This window comes from Ornithodoros turicata, chromosome 4 (genome assembly GCF_037126465.1).
Source record: "Ornithodoros turicata isolate Travis chromosome 4, ASM3712646v1, whole genome shotgun sequence".
NCBI lineage: Eukaryota > Metazoa > Arthropoda > Arachnida > Ixodida > Argasidae > Ornithodoros > Ornithodoros turicata.
The window spans coordinates 5,976,161-5,994,531 of NC_088204.1; the positions used below are offsets into that span (position 1 = coordinate 5,976,161).

Sequence of the window (18,371 nt, forward strand, 5' to 3'; positions counted from 1 at the left end):
TACAGGTCACACTACAAGTTTTCCTGTCCATTTTAATCCAGGTGCTATCCAAATTAATTTGTGTGCCATTGAATTTATTTCAGGAGCAATCTGAATTAATCTGTAGTGCTTTTAAACACCTTAAGGGGACTATAGCATCAAGCTAGTGGGTGCCAAATGAGTGGTTTAGAAGGCATCCACTGATAGGGAGTTGCTGATAAGGGCTCAAGGGTGGGCTGATAAGGGCTAAGCTGTGTGAGTGCCCTCTTGGACATGGGCCGAGGGTTGACCTGAGTGAGAGTCTGATGAAAGATGGTAGACTGATAAAGTTGCTAGAAGATAAGAAAATGATAAACAGGGCCTCACACACTGATCCGGGTTGTGTTAAAACATGGCGATATAGCAAGCAATTATCATCCTATTAGTAGCTAATTTTTTTTTATAGCAGAAGCAGTCTTTATTTGTCCTTATCTGTCACGTGTTCATTTCATTGGGTGGCAGGTTTTCGTACTTATCCACAATAAGAGCACGAGACCTTGTTCATCATTTCCTTATCAGGACTAAAGTTAGCAATCTGGCAGCCTTTATCAATTGTTATCACTCCGTGAACCATTATGCCCAGTTCAGCAGGCCACAGCTGGCGCTATAAAGTCGCTCTGTCCGTTCATCTTTGGTTACCCCCCCTTATCAGCGGTTCCTCAAAAGTCAACACGTCCACATTTTCTCATCTATATACCCCCAACTCTGTCAGTTATCAGTCAACTAAGCTGGAATAGCCTTTTTTGTTTCTTTTATAGCCAATTATCAATCCTGATCAATAACCAGAAACAACTGGTCAGCCCCTGTCAACACCAATCCACATGGGCCTCAGCAGGATCTTGTCCATTACCAGTCGGTACTGTTATAAGTAAGCTAGCTCTTATCACGAATTATCACCAGTTGAATATTTATTGCAAATCTACAAAATATCCAGCCTTGACCAAGCATTTTTAGGGATGGATTAAATTAAGATGGCACTTGGATTAAAATGGGCGGGCTGACCTGTACAACAATCCACTCCTACGGTCTGGGGGCGGCCACATCTCTTCCTTCATCCTTGTGAGGTGATGTTCGGCAGTCACTGTCCACTTAATATATACACGAGTAGTTGTGGGACACCCTCTTTGAAGAGTTTGTTGAAAGAAACACCTAGTGGCACCAGTGCTCCTGGTACTGCTACAATGTGGCATAGCACATGGTTCATTTTTGAAAACCTGTGCAACTAAACTCAACTTGTGAAACCGAAAGAACTATCCAACGTATCGCTCCATCCCTTCTACTTCCTTCTCACATTATTTGTAGACCGGTACGGCCCTTCTCTTCCACAAAAGTGTGCACAGACTTGAGCATGCTAGCAATGCTACTACAGCCAACCCTCGATTTATGAACCTTCGATTTATGAATTCCCTCGTTTTATGAATAGGAGCACAAGGAACCAAACTTTTTACACGAGTTTTTCCCTCGTTTTATGAACCTCGATATCCGAATAATGAATGGAATTTCTGGGAACGAACTAGGAGCTGCCCAGTGTTTTTGCTCTCAATTTATGAATGGATCGTTCCGAGGTCAACAGAAACCTTCAAAGGGATTATTCTATGGTCTTACGAATGACGCCGGAATCAACGAAACATTTTCCGGGTGTTGCACCGTCGGTTCTCAAACCCTGGAAATCTGGACAACAAACGGGTTTTCCAGGGACGAATTAGGGGGACCAAGTGTTCCTGACCTCAATTTATGAATAAGGTGGCCGCAGGTCAGGAAGATTTCTGAGCATACCAGTCACGTGGTCCCGGTCCATGTCAGCTATTGTGCTAACTATATGTTACATTATCAACGCAATCCCAACTCTCAAATACTGCTCGATAGTACTAACCTAAGGGAATTTTCGATTTATGAATCCCTCGACTTATGAAAAAATTTTCAGCAAACCGAGGGTGTTCATAAATTGAGGGTTGACTGTATTGGCATTATGTACCCTCAACAGTCTGGTATATTATCTAGATTCCTGTATGTAAAAAAAACATTTCGTTACACGCACATACATTGTATGCACGTAACACTACTGCCGTTGAGGGAATGGTACACAAATTACGATATGATGACATCATTTACTTCTACGATGCAGGTGCGTTAATTTATCGACGAAAACAAACAAACACAAGGTTTAATGCTTTGGCTCATCTGATGCTGGTGAATAAGTTGAGAGCGGACTTGGCTTCCTTTTGCGATCGAGCCTTGCTGAAGACATTCCAGAAGCGTAGGGTTTCGTCACCCGCGCCCGTGACTATGCTCTCTCCATCCGGGGACATGGCCAGGTACAGTACCCTGTACGAGTGGCCCGTCAGTTTGGCCACTTGGCTCAGGGAAGGGTATTTCCAGACCAGGATCTGGTTCTGCGAGTACCCGTGGGTACTCACCAGTTCGGAGGCGTGTTTTGACCAGGCCAGGTTGCATACCTGCGAAGGAATTTGGAAGGCAGTGGCTGTCAAGTGGGCTTTCTGAAGGCTTGAAAAGACGGACCTCCGCAGAATAATGTGCATGAAGATGTCATCATGGTATTCTTTTCTTTCCCGTATTTTATAATATGCTGTCTATAGCACCCGCAATAATATGTCAAGATCCCGAGAAAGCCTTTTCAATCATTACGATATTTAAATTATCCAAAAAATGAACGTGAGCGCCAACAAAATATCCTGATCCCTAATCCGAGGTGGACTAGACCCGAGAAAAAAAATCTGCCGGGACGCCACTTACTCCAATCTTTGATACGCGAAACACAGATCACTCCTTCACACGTTTCGTTTTACAAATGTGTGCCACAACATCTTTTTGAGGCGTACCTGAGAGCCCGTATCGACACACTGCATCGGTTGCCCAGTGAGCGTGTTCCAGAAACGAATCGAACGATCCGCAGTTCCGCCTCCGCTGGCTAACAGTCCGTGGTGATGAGGTGACCACGCGATGGCTTTGACTGCTGCAAGGTGTTCGGTGTAGCTTTGTACAGGGGTGAGGCTACTCAAGTTCCAGACGAGTAGCTTGTTGTCGTTGCCACCCGACGCGAGGTGCTGGTTGTCGGGGGACCATTTGAGCCCGCACACTTCTTGCCGGTGGCCCTGCAACCTGCGCTCCGAGCCACCAGGCGGAGCCCGCGCGTCCCGTTGCAGGACGAGCCGGTCGCGGGATCCCGAGGAGAGCACGTCGCCGTTCCAGGCCAGTGCGCCAACGCGAGCGGAGTGTCCTTGCAGGACTGCGGTCTGTTTGGCGGCTGCTACGTCCCATACCTGGCAGAAACGATAAGAAATGTATGCTTCAATATTCTAAAATTGATGCGCTGCAAGAAGGACGGAGAAACCCGGGAAATTATAGAGTGTATAACTAGAGCCTGAAGTTTTCTGGAAATATTTTTTTTCTAATTTCAGGGAGTAAAAATCGGGTAAATAAACATGGGCTCTAAATTCACGAAAATTCGGGTGGAAAAACTTCGAGTACACTAAACTTCTGGGACAAATCAGGCTCAGTTACTCAAACTAACTGAATTAGTTCCGTAGAAATGGTGATGTAACTGCATCTGCTGCCAAAAAATTAGTGTGCATTCCTACAGACATCTCAGTGAGGGCAATTTGCCGGGGTAAAAATCGGGTTTCACCCTAAAGAGGCAAACTTCAATTCGGGGTGCAAGTTCGGAGAAGAATCGGGTAAAACCCTAAAACTTCACTCTATGTATAACTTGGATGTTGCCACACAAGCACCAGCTGCTGTGACCTTATCGGGACCTGTTAGGAGGTCATGTGGAACGTGATGTCCTCCAGTCAGGTTGAGAGCTTTACCAATTCAAAGCTTTCGTGCAAAGCCAGTGACCCGTTAACCAGCAAGGCACCCACTGTCCATGAGCCAGGGAAAGTATTTAAACACTGTTTTGCCTAGTATTTCAGCTGCTTCAAATCCTGCAAGCTTTGTATGGTTCATCGTCTATTACACTTTTGTTCAGATAGTGATTCCATTATGTACATCCATAACATCTGCTGAGAACAAGTCCCACAGAGAAATGAACTGTTAGCACCCTTCCATAACACCACCTCAATATTTATTTATTTATTCTTGTACCTCAAGGGCCCAGGGGTAATAAGCTGATGGCATGTGTCGTGAAGCTGTTCTACTGACTGCATTACATCGAACTGCTTCACCAAAACTCACAACCAGAGAAGAATAAAAAAAAGAAGTACCTGCACAAGGCCCTTATGCGTGCCGACTGCCACTAGATGCCCCCGTTCCGCCCACGCCACCGAAGTGACAGAATCCCCGTCGCCCGACAGGTCGCATAACCGGGTAACCTGTGATGTGCACGCACTCCAAAGGTAAACGCAGGCACCCAGGCCAACGCTCAGGACATTGGTCGACGACCAGTCTACAAGGTTGAGATAAAAGTCATCCTGCAACTCTGGCGCATCGAGAACCTAAAGAGAATTTAAAAAAACAAGCCGTATTCTAACAATTGTGATGGGACAAAGTAAATTCTAAACGACGCGACATACCTTGAAGGGGATCTTGGAGATCTTGCGAGCCTGTTTACGTGGTGAGCTCAACAGCTTTTGACTCTTTCCACTGACCGGCGATAGACTGTATGGTGACCACGACTCTGAGGCCGGACGTTGGGCCCCGTACCGGAAGAGATTCTGTTGCGGAGACCACTGCAGCGGTCGTCTTTCTTCGGTCTGTTCCTGCAGGACCAAGATGACGGGTATTAATGTTGTTCAGGTCGTTTCTAAGAACTAACCTTGACATCCTCGATGCCTGCACCGAGAACTTCGTTCTTGACGAGGCAGGCATAGGCAATGCTGTCCTTGTTACCATCCGCACTGCCGTCTTTGGCTTTCGGAGTGAGGCACTTGGAGTTCTCCTGAATGCGAGCAAAGTTCACCTGCCAGTTGGAACCAGCTCGGCTGGGAATGAAGCGATCGCCACTTCGTGGGCTCTCACCGGGGGAACCTGCTTCCGGCTGGAAGAGACATAAACGTAAGGAACGGGTGGGAAAATATTAGCTGTATCTTTTAAACGTGACAGCTTCATAAAAGGCCATCATTTGCGATAAATATTTTTGCGAAACTCTTTTTCAAATGCTATTGCTATTTTATGCTATTTTATTGAAATTTGCTTAATGTTTTGCGAAATATTTAATTATTGATGCATTCTTGCCGTGGCAGATACACAGTTTCAGCGTACTGCAAAGCGAGTCGGGTGACGAGATAGTAGTCGCTTGAGTCTACAAGCTGGAAAAAGTTTACGAGGGTGCGTTTGTACCTTTTGAAGAGCAATAAAAACGGGCCTAGCATTTTGAGATGCTTCACGCCTTTGCTAACAACAGCCTTCAGGTCTTGTTTCCGAAAGACCGAAGTTAACGGTGGCCAAAAAAATCCAACCAAAATCAACCCGATACTCACGGAGTTTGAACCGATGCAGAATTGTCCGTTGTGCTGCCTCAAGAGCCTTTTCTGATACTCCGGGTCGATCATGGTGCTTTGGCACCTGAAATAGTTGGCAGTGACGCTACAGTGACAACAGCTGTGTGCTGATCGGGGCTTTTAACGGATCCCAATTAAACATGTACAAAACACATGTGACCGTTGCTACTAGCGCATCATATAATGAGGCGTTCGCAAGATCCTGTATCATGTTTCGACTACAACATGTGGCGAGTGCTGAAATGTGTGCGACGTCGTCAGCTATGTAATCATTTTTTGTATCTTATCTCTGGCCTCGCACGCCAGCTGATTGCATGTTTACACAGTGCTTCTAGTCGTAGATGCATTTAAAAGGACGTAAACGACTAGACGATATGAAAAGCGGAGGCGTTTCTGCTCTTTTACGCCGCGTGCGAAATGTGAAGAAATAGCACCTTGTGCAGTAGATTTGAAGAAACAACGTACTTTGCTTAGCTTATCCTGTAGAATACATGTCCGGTATTCGCAGAAGATGCGCTATTCCGAAAACATGTACGGGGTCTTTCGACGCAGGAGTTCGTCTGCGAAAGGTATGTGCGATGTTATCCCGCAGGAATCCTACAAGAAGTTCATTAAACTTCCTATAAATTCACAGGTAAACAATCGCAAACTCCAATGTGGCAGGCACCTCGCGTCACATCTCGTTGTGAACGAGAAAATGGAGACAGCGAGAGTTGTTCGCGATGGCGATCGCACCTACCTACCGGTTTTGTACTGGCGGGGAATTTGAAGTTGGTATTTTGGGTGAAAGCTGTTACCTGGCATTACCAATCAAAGAGTCTTCGTAGATGCCTTCAAGTTCGCTAAGGAATTAATATTTGTCACACAGAAGGGACACAGGAGGGGCAGGGATGTAAGAAGAACATTAAAAGTAAAGCCGGGAGTCAGAAATGCCACAAATGCTGTTGGCATGACCTCAGCGTTGATTTGCTGGTATACGCTTTTTAGGCAGCTTTAGGTGAAAGATGAAAAATGGCTGCAACTACCGCTCCACCCAATTTTGAGATATGGGTGACGGCTTTGTTAGTGTCGTTTTGCATCGGTGTTGTCGAAGCCGAGAAACATAGGCTCCATGCATTGGGTAGATTATTCCAGCCAGTGATTTATCCAGACCCTACCCCCCAAATCTATGGCAACATCCTCCTACCTTTTTTACCATCTACGGGGAGGGGGGGGGGGGGCCTTGGTATTTCAGATTTAGGCACATGTCGGTAATGATACGTGAAGCTGTTGTGGTGTAATGGCCCCCAAACGTTTTTGCCCCCCCCCCCCCCCCCCCCCGTGCTCTGCATTTTGGATGAACCACTGATTCCAGCCATTATGAAGCAGCCTCATCTTCAGAATGAGGTTCATCCATCACGCGTCAGCTATTTAAACAGGGGAGCGTACCTATCGGGAAGCGTTCACCTATTATGCATCTACTAGACAGGATGCCTTCTACTTTTTCACTCAAACGCAATGCAGCAGCCAATAATCGCTTTTCAGTTTGTTACACTTTCTTGTAGCCTCATATTCCGAGTTCTAGACCTCTTTCAACATAGCTTGGCATTCACTGGCAGTCATTCAACGACTCTCATTCAATGAAAGACTGCATGCGTGGTTGAAGTTTGTTTCAGGCAAAGTATACGTTTCATGCGACCCCTCATAAAGCAGGCGCGTCCGTTGTGCTCGACTGCCTGCTGCGTTATACTAACGCCCACGCGCAGCAAGTGTGGGCAGGCGATGACTGTAGCGGCTGCGACCCACAAATCGATGGAGATGCTCTTGACCGCCCACGCCGGCGAAAGAAAGTTGAGCGCAGTTTCCGTGCTTCCCGATTGCAGACGACACGATGCACGCGATGTCGGCCTTTCTGCTGGTATCGAGAGAGGGCGCCACTTGGCCTGTAGTACAATTCTTGTTTCGAGAATTCTTGTTATTATACTGTTTGTGCTTTGGAACCTTGTGTTACCGGTTTTTGCTTTGTTTGAAAATCAGGTTTCATTACAGGAGACGTAAAATCGGACAATATCAGATGCAGAAAAAAAAAAAAGAAAGAAAGAAAAAGGAAAAGCGCTTCTCACTGTTCAGATGAACACGAGGTGCTCAGCGTCCGTGCTGAGTGCGAAGTGCTTAGCATTCTCCATATCAGGGGCGGATCCAGGGGGGGGGGGGCAAGACACACCTCTACCCCCATTCCGGCAGATTTTCCTACCGCACGGCGGGTTTTCCTGCTACATGGCGACCCCCCCCCCCCCCCCCCCCCCGAGGATCTTCCCTGGATCCGCCCCTGCTCCATATCCTGTATTGATGGCTGAATTTGGATTCGAGTTTTGCCCTGAATGATAAAAATCAGGTGTGAAAAGTGGTTTTCCTGAGATTAACGCAAGAACACAAGGTGTCGCCTGTGGTGTCCTTGACGCACCTCAACAGAACTGCCTGACCGTTCCCGTTTTCACTTTCGGGTGGTGCTACGACAAGGGGTTTCTTGCTTTCGGCGATTATACTATTTTGAGACCTCCCGAAACGCAGCGAAAATGAGCGCAAAACCAAACTTAAGCAAAACAAATCTGAATAAGTTTATAACTTTGGAAGGTAACAGACTAACAGGGTATACTAATTCTATTCGCTCTGCACCCGCAATAGCCTGTGCTAATGACACCCATAATTTCATCCCTAAGCTTTGTATTTAGTCATTTTAATTCCATACTTCAATACTTCAATAAACAATAAACAATACCTTAATCGCCGACTGTAACAGTCCCACATACATCTCGTAGAGGTAGATTTCAATGTAAGCAGATGTCTCAACTGGAGCTCTTTATTTTGAATAAAACGTTCAAGAGTAATGCCACCCAAGTTAGAGTATATTATCTACCGTCGCGGCTCGTACTTTACTTCTGTACACCGTCTCAGTTTTTGCGAACATTACTTTGTAGTGTGATGTATGTTTCGACTTCCATGCAAGCTCGCTAGTTTTCATTATGTTTCAGTGCTCAGTATGCGCTGCCAGCGGCGCGTAGCCAGGAAAATATGTCGGGAGGGGTTCTACGGGGATTTTACACGGGAGAGGGGGATTCCCCCTCGTTTACCTCTCCCAAATGCACTACCAAGGGTACCGTTTCGTGGGTTGACCCCCCCCCCCCCTCCCCTCGTGTTGAGATATATAAAACGTCTTCTCTTATCTCAGTACCTTGTTGTGTGGGAGGTTCTTTCAAAGATGCATTCGACACAGACTCATTCAATGTTTTCTCCATTTATATGTCTCAGATGAGCTTCCTGATACATGGTCCGAACCTCTGCCAGAGCCTAACAACTTGGAGACAGAAGATCAATACTCCGCTTAATGTACTACCTGTACTATAAACTATAATTGGAGAGCAGTGTTATAATGTACTATTATCTATAACTAGATTCGAAAATGTAGCAAAGCACGATTTTTATGCTCCGTTCTGTCATTAAAAAAAAAAGTAATTTGAAGGTCTTTGCCAAAATAGTCTTGCAGGTTCAAAAGTTCCAGGCAAGTGCTCTCAAAACTGTACGTCTTGTCCATTCACCCAGTGACTCAGCATAAACTTAAAACATGGCTGCCAATGCATCCTAATCATTGCACTTGACAAAGAAAAAGGGTGATGCAAGTAAATATATCGGGGTGCTCTAGCCAATTCTTTTCTTGGCAATCAAAACTGCCTGCAGTGATATTTGATGACGTCATCCTAGGACGTCATACAGGAGGAAAATCAGCTAACCATTGCAGGCCATCAATATTTTGTTGCACGTCATAGTGAGGTGCGGGAGCTGTCGATCCCACTTGAAGAGAGCGGCGGCGGCGGCGGCTCCGTTTGTAGTTCACACACGTGCCGCAGCACGTCGCACTCCGACCTCCGCTTTGTTCTTCAACGTGACTAGTTTTCTCAACCTCTGAAGTTGAGTAAGTCGCCGAAACGGTCCAACAAGTCATCAAAGAACCCTCTGAAGTTGATTCCGTAGGGGGTTCGTCCAGTTGGTCTTCGAGTCGTCGTCCACGTCGTTGTCGTTCGACGCGTCGTCGTCGTTCGACGCGTCGTCGTGGTCGTCCTTGTGGATGCTTGGGGTTCATTTCGCGTTCCACTTCCACTCTGTGGTTTCGTGACGCAGGCGCCCTCTCGGCAGTACTGAAATAAACCACAAAATAAACAGGCCTCTATATGGGAAGGTTATCTACTCAGTCAGAAAATACGCCTTTACTGTCGTGCTGTCCCTTTCGTTTCCACGATGTTGGGTGCACGCTGCTTCGAAGCTAAGATTACTTTTCTTTTGCTATTATTTCCGAGATTACGTAACAAACCTTTCCCGTTGCACATGTGGTGCCGTCCAGGGCCGGATGCGCTGGTGTAGCCCACGATCCATCCAGACACCATAACTCCCTACATACATCCTACGGATAGAGAGCAGAGTTGCGGAATTAAAATTCCGGAATTGGAATATGATTCCGGAGTGATGACCCGTTTTTAGCGCACCGGAACGGAATGGGAAAGGAGTTAAGTCACCAGCTGTTGGAAATGGAATTTGAATAGAATTAGACCTGTTTGGGGCTGGAATGGAATGGCCAGCGAATGGTGTTAAATTGCTGGCCTCCATGCAGCATGCTGGGTTTTGAGCGGAGGCCACTCAAAATAAATGTCTGGCAACCATTCAATCGAAGGTCGTCTATATAGTTTCGGATTACAACACAAGAAAAAAGTCCCCACTTCGGACGCTGTACGTACAGGCAATCTTGCTCGTCAACGCTCGTCGCGGCGCTGGTTCTTGTTTTAAGACGTTAATGTTGGAAACAGAGGAACATAAAAATTCGTCAAAATAAAGCAGTATACGACTTTTTGTGCGTTGGCTGTTGGTGGGATATCAAGTATTCCCTTACATGTTTCTTTTTCTTTTTTTGCACTGATCAGTGCACCAGTTAATAATTTCTAGTGCCATCACGTTAGCCCCGGAGTGGGAATGGGAATGAGCCTCGCGTCTTCATTTCGAGGAATTAAAAGGAATGGAATTTCGACTCGCGACCATCTCCTCGGAATTGGAATTGAATGGATCGACCCATTCCGCAACACTGATAGACAGTCGATTGCGACACTCACGTTGAAGGGACTCTTAGAACCCCTATATGGTTTATGTCTTTCTCCGAGCGCCATTCGGCATTGATCTTCAGCCGGAAACGCTTCGCCTGGAAGCAGCTTCTGTCTTTTCAGGTCCACTTCCGGGGACTCGGGTTTGCCCGCGTTGCTCAGGCAAACCGATGAAGGGCGTCTGTGCGGAAGTTGAAACATCTATTTGTATTATGAATTTACCGTAATTTCACGCTTATAAGCCGCACCGCAGATAAGCCGCAGGACCCGTTTTTAGGGACGTTTCGAAAATTTTCCGACAGATAAGCCGCGGGCAATACGACGCGACTGATTTGTGCGACGAAGGAGACCATACAGGAAGGTCATAAACCCTGTGGTCCATACTCGAAGATCGGCATGGTGTACAACAAAGGTGGTCAGTCCTACTGTTCAACCATGATCGAATTGTGCCCTTTGTTGTGTGTTTTTATGGATCGACGGGTCGGTGGCCTTCCAGAAGAGACGAACCACTGTCACCGCTTTCGTTGAAGTTGCTTGGAGGAAGGTACCAGGAAGGTCAGTCTATGCGACCCCGGGATGGACGCGCCCCTGGACGCGCCCCTGTTGTGTATTGTTCGCGCATTGTTCGTGTATTGGCAGGGCAGCGCTGTTCCAGATACACTTTCGTTAAAAGCGGCGTATGGGGAAAAATACCAGGGCAAAATAGCCATCAGATAAGCCGCACCGGTGGATAAGCCGCAGAGCGCCCGCGCAAAAAAATCGCGCATAAGCCGCGGCTAATACGCGTGAAATTACGGTATTTGTTTATGGTTCACTTCAGCTCACTCATTTGTTTATGGTTCAGCGCGCGACACTTACTGTAGGAACCTCTGTAAGTACTTATTGCTGCACGGTGACCAGTTTGTCTTTCCAGCACCGGTTCTGTCCGACATGATGTACTTGTCTCTGTCGCAGTCGTTCCCCGTCCCATCGTGTTGCATTCCGAGAGAATGACCCATCTCGTGCGCAATGACGAAAGCAGCCTCGAAGCTCTTGCCCTCGTTGATGGTACAAGAGTACATGCATCTGCACATACCGTTCACCCAAGCCAGGCCCAGTACCTGCATGGACAGCGGTCACCGACAGTCGGAGTGCTCTATATCGCATGCTTTTGATATTACCTTCGTATTTCTCGAAGATCCGGTCTCTTTGTAGAGATCCAGCCCTGTGAGTAATATGGCGTGATCCCATTTCTTGTCCGCGTTCTTCGCACATTGCCAGTGGCAGAAGTTGTCCAGGTACGAATCGATGTCACCGCCGGCGGTCGACGGCGCATCCTGCTCAGAAAGGAGAAGCAGTGGCGTCACTAGGGGGGGTGCGGGGGGTGCGGTCCGCACTGGGTGAAGCGACAGAAGGGGTGACGCGCCGCACCAATACTGCCGCTCCCTCCCGTTCTCTGTGGCACGATGACGCCAAAAAGATCATGAGGAACCTTCTGCGAGGCACTTTTCTTTTCTTTCCTTTTTTTCTTTTTCTGAGTGAGGTGTAATACGTTTATTTATCGTGAATCGCCTGGTACGGGAATCCTGGTATCCGTTAAGGGGGTCTTGGGGTGGGGTGGGGGGTGACCCAAAGAGGTTCCGCACCGGGTGACGCCTGCCCTAGCGACGCCACTGAGGAGAAGGTGCCTGCTACTGTGGTCCTAAACAGCAACGTTGACACCTTTACGTCCTGGTAAGAATACTATAGGAATAGGAAATGCTTCTGCACATTAGCAACGCCGTCGATAAAGAACGTCTGCTGAAATTATTTGCTGCTGCCTCTCTTGCTACGGTTGGACATATGGTGCAGGGGCGGATCCAGACCTTCGGTTTGGGGGGAGGGGTTTCTTTGTCGGAGCGCGTAGTGGGGGAGGGAAATTCAATGTATAAACTGACGTTTTGGGGAGCGGTCACCTCCCTCACCCCCTCTGGATCCACCGCCGATATGGTGGACGTGGTGCTAATGAAAGAGCTCGGCGTTGTCGGCCTCACAGAGGTGGGCCAACGTCACGACTAACGCTCTTGGGGAATGTGCGTCCTGGGCCGACTTCTAAGGGAACTGTGCAGATATGTCTGAAGGCGTCTGAGGAAAAACCCCAGACAGCACAGCCGGCACCGGGTACGTGGACATATTTAGAGCAAGGGCGTCGTCTGTTTCAGCCAATCACCGCATACGAGTTCAAACAGACTTTCTTTGACTACAAGTAGCTTCCCACGCTACTAATGGCGGCTCGTTTCCATAGTCACGGCCGTCGAAGCACGTTACAAGAGGGATGCTTCCTTCGAAAGTTGATTATCATCATCATCATTCTTCTCATTCGCATAGGAACTGTTGCTGTCGTCTGCTATGGTAATCGTCGTGCGTCGTCTTCTGCGCGTTCAAAAATCAAATTTCCATCGTCCAATCATGATGCAGATCTCACAGGCCGACGGCTAGCGCTCCTAGCGGACGGGCTCCTCATTGGGTTTGCCGATTATGACATGGTCGCTATATTCTAGTAGGTCTAGTAGGCCACACAGACTAGAGGCTAGGCTACAGGTTATGCTACAGTGGAGGGCTCACTTGAGGGAGGGCGCTTCAGATGGACTGTAGGCGACTCTTTTGGCAAGAAACAAGCGCACGTGCTTGTCTTTTAATTGACTCATAATATAACTGGCTTACCTTCTCGAGCACTTGATACCTGACGATGATAATGTCAAAGTTGGGATTCAGTGTCTTGTAGTTGTAGATGAGTTGCACTTGGTTCATCATTGCCAGGACTTTGTTGGTGAGAGCTTCTCGTGTCTCCAATGATTTTGCCATGGCTTTATCGACAAACACGCCGACTTCAATGTTCATCTTTGTCTCCCGTTTTCTTCTCCTACTGAGCGACGCATTGAAGCCGCAGAACCTCTCCGCTGCTGCCAAATTTCCTTTGACCAGGACGTGGTCCATGTTTCCCTTTAAGACATCGTGTACTGGACATTTTTATGACCATTAGCGAAGGTTTACATTGTAAAACAGCTGTAATACAAGTTTCAACGATGATATAGTAGTTACATCCTCTTTAGGGCTGTAGTGCCTATATATGAGACTTTAGTCCTGGTGTCAAACGCAAGAACAGTCGCGGCAGATTTGCTGGCGCACCGGCTACGGTGATGTCACGTGACCGTGGCCACACGGTCGTGTCATCAACTTGAACCAGGTAGTACTCCCCTCCCCCCTTTTTTGACGTAGAGATGCTGCCATGCACGTGTCACTACCCGACAAGGAAAATGCAAAGATGAGCAACAAAAATGTCAATAGGGCTAGCCATGGGCAGCATATAAGTCTCAAAGCGGATAAACTACTCGTTGAAGTTCCTTTGCACTAGGTGAACGTTAGCCGCAAGTTCCCTGCATAAAGTTCTTGAAGCTGCTGTGCAGTTGAACCACGCTGCTTCACTCAAGAGACTTCCGTACCTTACAGAACTCCAGACGACAAGTAGAATAATGCTTTTATACTACATGTTCCCTATACTAGCAATTATTATTGTTTCAACTTGCGTTAACTACGTTTTTAGAGGTAATTTAGTGGTTGAAGATCGGCTACTTTGAGAGCAGTTGACGCCCATTGCTGACCAGGACATAGTCCTGACAGTTGTTCACCTGGACGGAACTTGCCGCAGGCTCTAACATGTAGACGGAGTCTTTCGTGATGATCATAGCGTGAACTTGTGGCCCTGCTGCCGTCTCGTGACACGCCGTCACAGCTGCAGTGCCTCCTCCTCCTCCCCCTGAAGACTTGTGGTCCAGAAGCTCGCCCCTGTAGTTGCATCCCGGTGGTGCTCCAGGAAAGTCCACCAAAGTGGTGTGGACGTCCTCCTTCACTTGGATGTAGAAGAGCCTCTCGGGTGTCCGTATCGATACAACAGGGTACTTGACGTGGACTACGGCTGGTTCTGGGGATGAGCCTTCGGTTATTTCTGTTCCGGCGCAACGCTAGGGACAGAGAAGTTGGACCCTTATTCATGCGGCAAAAAGCTTTTCTCTGCAGACTGGTTTGAACAAATAGAGAGGAAGGTATCCCGTGCACATTTTTTCATCTCCTTAACTGACTGCGCATAGGTCACAGGAAGGTGAGTCTCTCTCCATTCCGGGGAGAGGACCACATTCCACGTGACGTTTTTGTGACACTCAGTGAAACCCTGCTCAAGTAAGACCTGCTGATGACGTACGAGTCATAATAATGACGAAACAGACGTCGTTGACTCCCTGTATTCCTAGCGCAGATATTGGGACACACACTAAGCACGCAAACACTTTGCAGTCGCAAGGTGGATAATATCAATGTTCTATCCTGTCTGCGAACATGGCGTCGATAGGGCGCAGGTCATAGCAGCTACTTCGGGTAGAAGTTATATCTAAAGCACCAGGTCATCATCTGGTTCCGCGATTGCGATTCCAATACAGCAAGCCTTCGTTGTAACGGGATCGCATTTTTTTTTAAATTATCGTTTTATTCGAAGTCTCACTCTGTCCCGACAGCGATGCATGCGTTCCGAACCCGATTAAGTGTTATTCAAGTGGACTCCACTTAGAACGATGCACAGGCGTGGACTCCACTCTGTTTGTTCGTTTGTTTTCCCCACGAATTAAAAGGCTGCCAAGATGTTAGCCACCACGATTTGTTCGCCTGCTCGAGTACTTCTTTGAAGCTCCCGCGTTATTTCAGCACGCTTTCCTATAGGTTACACTTACACTCACTATTTTTGTGGCACTTCCGCTTTTATCGAATTACCGCTTATATCAAACATTTTTTTTCTAGTTCTGTCGACTTCGCTATACAACGAGTGTCTACCGTACGGTTTTTTTCCAGTGCGACGTCTTGCGAGGTCGCTTGGCCGCTAATTCCAGCTTTCCGTTGACATAGCTCGCGATTGTCCGTGCGATAGCGATGACCGTCATGGGACATTGTGTAGTGGGCGCCTTTTGACGGTGAGCGACGGTCAGCTCTGCCTTTTGTGCCGTCCAGCGCTGAACGGTGCAACGACGGCCTTCGCCGATCGGGGCTTGTCTTTTGGCGGAAGCCTCTTCACGGGCACCGGAAGTAGCTTCCTGTTCACGGCCAGAGCGGCGCGCGTCCATGTCATGCGTGAATAGACTTCACTGATGCCAACCGGACCGTGTGATTAATTGGCCCAATCCACGCGGGGCTCAACGTTAATGAACCCAATTGGTTTGTTCCAGTTTAAGGTTAAAATTGGAGTGTGTCCTGAATTTGGGTTCGTTTGAGTTTAATGTAAAGTAGATACCCATAGCTATAGAGTGTCAAGGCCCACATTGCAGAGAGGAGCCATTTTCTTTTTAGCGAGGAAAACGTCGTAGGTGCTTCGATGATTCGTTCTTATTGTGATGTCTGAACCCTCTGATGCCGGAGGGTTCATATCGGGCGAAGACACGTAACATTCTTTTTTTTTTTTTTTTTAATGTCAGAAGGATTGTTCAATATTATCGTTGGGCAGAAAGTATACTGTGGGGCGAACGTGAGCGTACATACTGGTAGAAAAAGGTAGGACCTGAAATAACGTCCACGAAATGCAAATTATTAGTGGGTTTCGGTGTCGTATTGCTGCTATGAGTTACTTAACAATGTGCGTCACTGTAAAAATATAGTCAGCATCAACTGTCAGACAGGACCTCATTTTTATCTTAGAGAAATCCAGAGAATGGCACTCCGGTATTCTTCGCTTGCTAGGTCACACAATTCTCCAGTATCCTGTAAACCGTTTGCAAAAGTTATTTGAGGAAATATATTACGTATCGTAATTCAAGCATCACAGACAGCACAAGCGTTACTCGTACTGGGAAATTACAGTACCACATTACAGGGTATCACATACACCACAGGAACAGTACCAGTATTTGCTTAAAACGAAAGTAACACTATTTGTAAATACACCGCGTACTCAGTCGGAAGTTTGACGACGAATTAAACCTCAACGTTATTGAAAATACCATAGACCATATATAAGCTGTACTCGAGGCACATACTTTTTCAGTCACCAAGACCGTAAGCATAACCAGAAGTCTATATAGCAAGACATTCGGCAAACTTGTAAAACTTTGTCATACCTGTAAAACTTGCAGACTGTACACAAGAAGATATCCTAGGAGCGTAACATAGACGTGTGAGGTGCACATGGTGAGAGGTTCGGACGGCCGCCATCCATGCAGTACTGCATTCTATAGAAGAGTAGCCCTCCTCACTCTCTTACTGCCCTTTCCACATGCAGCACGTCCAAGAGACACATGTACGGTATACCCGGCGGATGCTCCCTTCTCAGCGTGTCATTCATGTGCGGGGGGCGAACCGAATTTTTTCATGGACGTCAACAGTTGTGTCACGTGATGAGGAGCCTTGACTTTCGAATGTGTGCTTTTGTAAAAAAAAAAAAAAGAAAAAAAAAGAAAGGTTGCTGTATACACGCGATTGACACAATGTCGACGAAATGTTGCAAGCGCTAATTTGCATAGTGTAGCGTTTTTGTCGGAATGCTTGGTGGGGAAAAGCGTGTGAAAAATGTTTCCGGTGGACGTTGGGGCCTTGCGCAAGCACTCATAGCTATACCGCATCCTTGATGCACCCGACTTGTAAAGTAACACAATTACTGCGTGTAATTACAGTGTCAGTAATTAGCCGGTTCCAGGATCACTTTTGATATTACGTGATTGTAATTTAATTAGTTTTGCGAGTGATTTGTAGTGCAGTTGGAGTTACATTTTGAAGTTACTTTGCATGAATTAAGTACACATTTCTAGTAACCGTATACGATATTTCATTTGTTCAACTGTAATTGTAATGAAGTTATAATTATGGATTTGTAATTAACTGCAATTCGATTACTTTTGAAGAAACGTAGGTTTACTACATAGATACTACTGTTACGTGTGCCCTGCATTGAAGCATACTTCACAGGGAAGTGGAAAATGTCCTCTACACTCTGGTGAAAGATGAAAGTCACTGAAAAGGTTAGCCAGCTGTAGGACTCGAACCCACATCTTCTGGAATGCCGGTCCAGGGCTCTACCAATTGAGGTAAGCTAACACGCCTTCTCAGCGACTTCCAGGGTGCGTCATCTGAAGGGACAAACCAGCCACTCTCTCTCACTCATCCTCCTTTCACTCTTACATTTTTGCACACTCATACACACATTCATACGACAGGGATCGACGAAGGGATATGACGCAAATGAGCCACCGGTCGGCTCCTGGCCCATATTCCGTCGCATGGTGTTTTCGTTAGCGCACTTTTTAGTGTTCACATCCTCTGACGAAACTTCGCACACCTGGCTGAACGTCATTAATCTCTTACGAACGGGCCCCGTAGACTACTAATTTTTTCTTACCAGTCAGTCCTTCATGTCTTCATGCTCCTACTTCTTCTGCGTGTCCTTATTATACTAAGCTTACCTTTCCTTGTTCATGCGAGGTTTTGTGTTTGTAACGTTTCGCGACGTTTGGGTTGTTGTGGAGTTTGCTTTTGTATTGCCGTATTATGTTAATGTGCAGCAGTTTTCAATGAGTTGTACATAATGTAAATATTGTTATTCATTCACTCATGTCATTCTTGTACGTAGCGCCATGAACCATAATAAACGGTGAAAAAGAAAAAAAAAAAAAGACAGGGATCGACGCGAGCGGCGCAACTGTTGAACACGAAAGAACTGATGTTCTGAGGCTGGAACAACATAGAAGGGACAAATACATACAAAGCCTCAAATTGCCTATAA

The 18,371-nt window shown here is 46.9% G+C and overlaps 2 protein-coding genes and 1 long non-coding RNA gene across 3 annotated transcripts; 1 reads left to right on the forward strand and 2 right to left on the reverse strand.

The window, feature by feature from the left end:
- Window positions 1-2,106: 2,106 nt before the first annotated feature.
- On the reverse strand, window positions 2,107-6,170 carry LOC135390849 (fizzy-related protein homolog). Its single transcript, XM_064620791.1, has 7 exons — window positions 5,943-6,170; window positions 5,457-5,541; window positions 4,793-5,014; window positions 4,551-4,736; window positions 4,242-4,472; window positions 2,859-3,299; window positions 2,107-2,474 (listed from the first exon to the last, which is right to left on the reverse strand). The coding sequence occupies exons 2-7, from the start codon at window positions 5,526-5,528 to the stop codon at window positions 2,196-2,198; spliced, it is 1,431 nt and encodes a 476-aa protein (XP_064476861.1). The 5' UTR covers window positions 5,529-5,541; window positions 5,943-6,170; the 3' UTR covers window positions 2,107-2,195.
- LOC135390851 (uncharacterized) lies at window positions 5,772-8,875 on the forward strand. The gene is made up of 2 exons (XR_010421828.1): window positions 5,772-6,046; window positions 8,766-8,875. It is a non-coding gene; the product is annotated as an uncharacterized LOC135390851 (long non-coding RNA).
- On the reverse strand, window positions 8,736-16,833 carry LOC135390848 (A disintegrin and metalloproteinase with thrombospondin motifs adt-1-like). Its single transcript, XM_064620790.1, has 8 exons — window positions 16,714-16,833; window positions 14,248-14,580; window positions 13,283-13,561; window positions 11,761-11,916; window positions 11,459-11,700; window positions 10,613-10,781; window positions 9,823-9,912; window positions 8,736-9,649 (listed from the first exon to the last, which is right to left on the reverse strand). The coding sequence occupies exons 1-8, from the start codon at window positions 16,780-16,782 to the stop codon at window positions 9,410-9,412; spliced, it is 1,578 nt and encodes a 525-aa protein (XP_064476860.1). The 5' UTR covers window positions 16,783-16,833; the 3' UTR covers window positions 8,736-9,409.
- Between the last annotated feature and the right edge of the window lie 1,538 nt (window positions 16,834-18,371).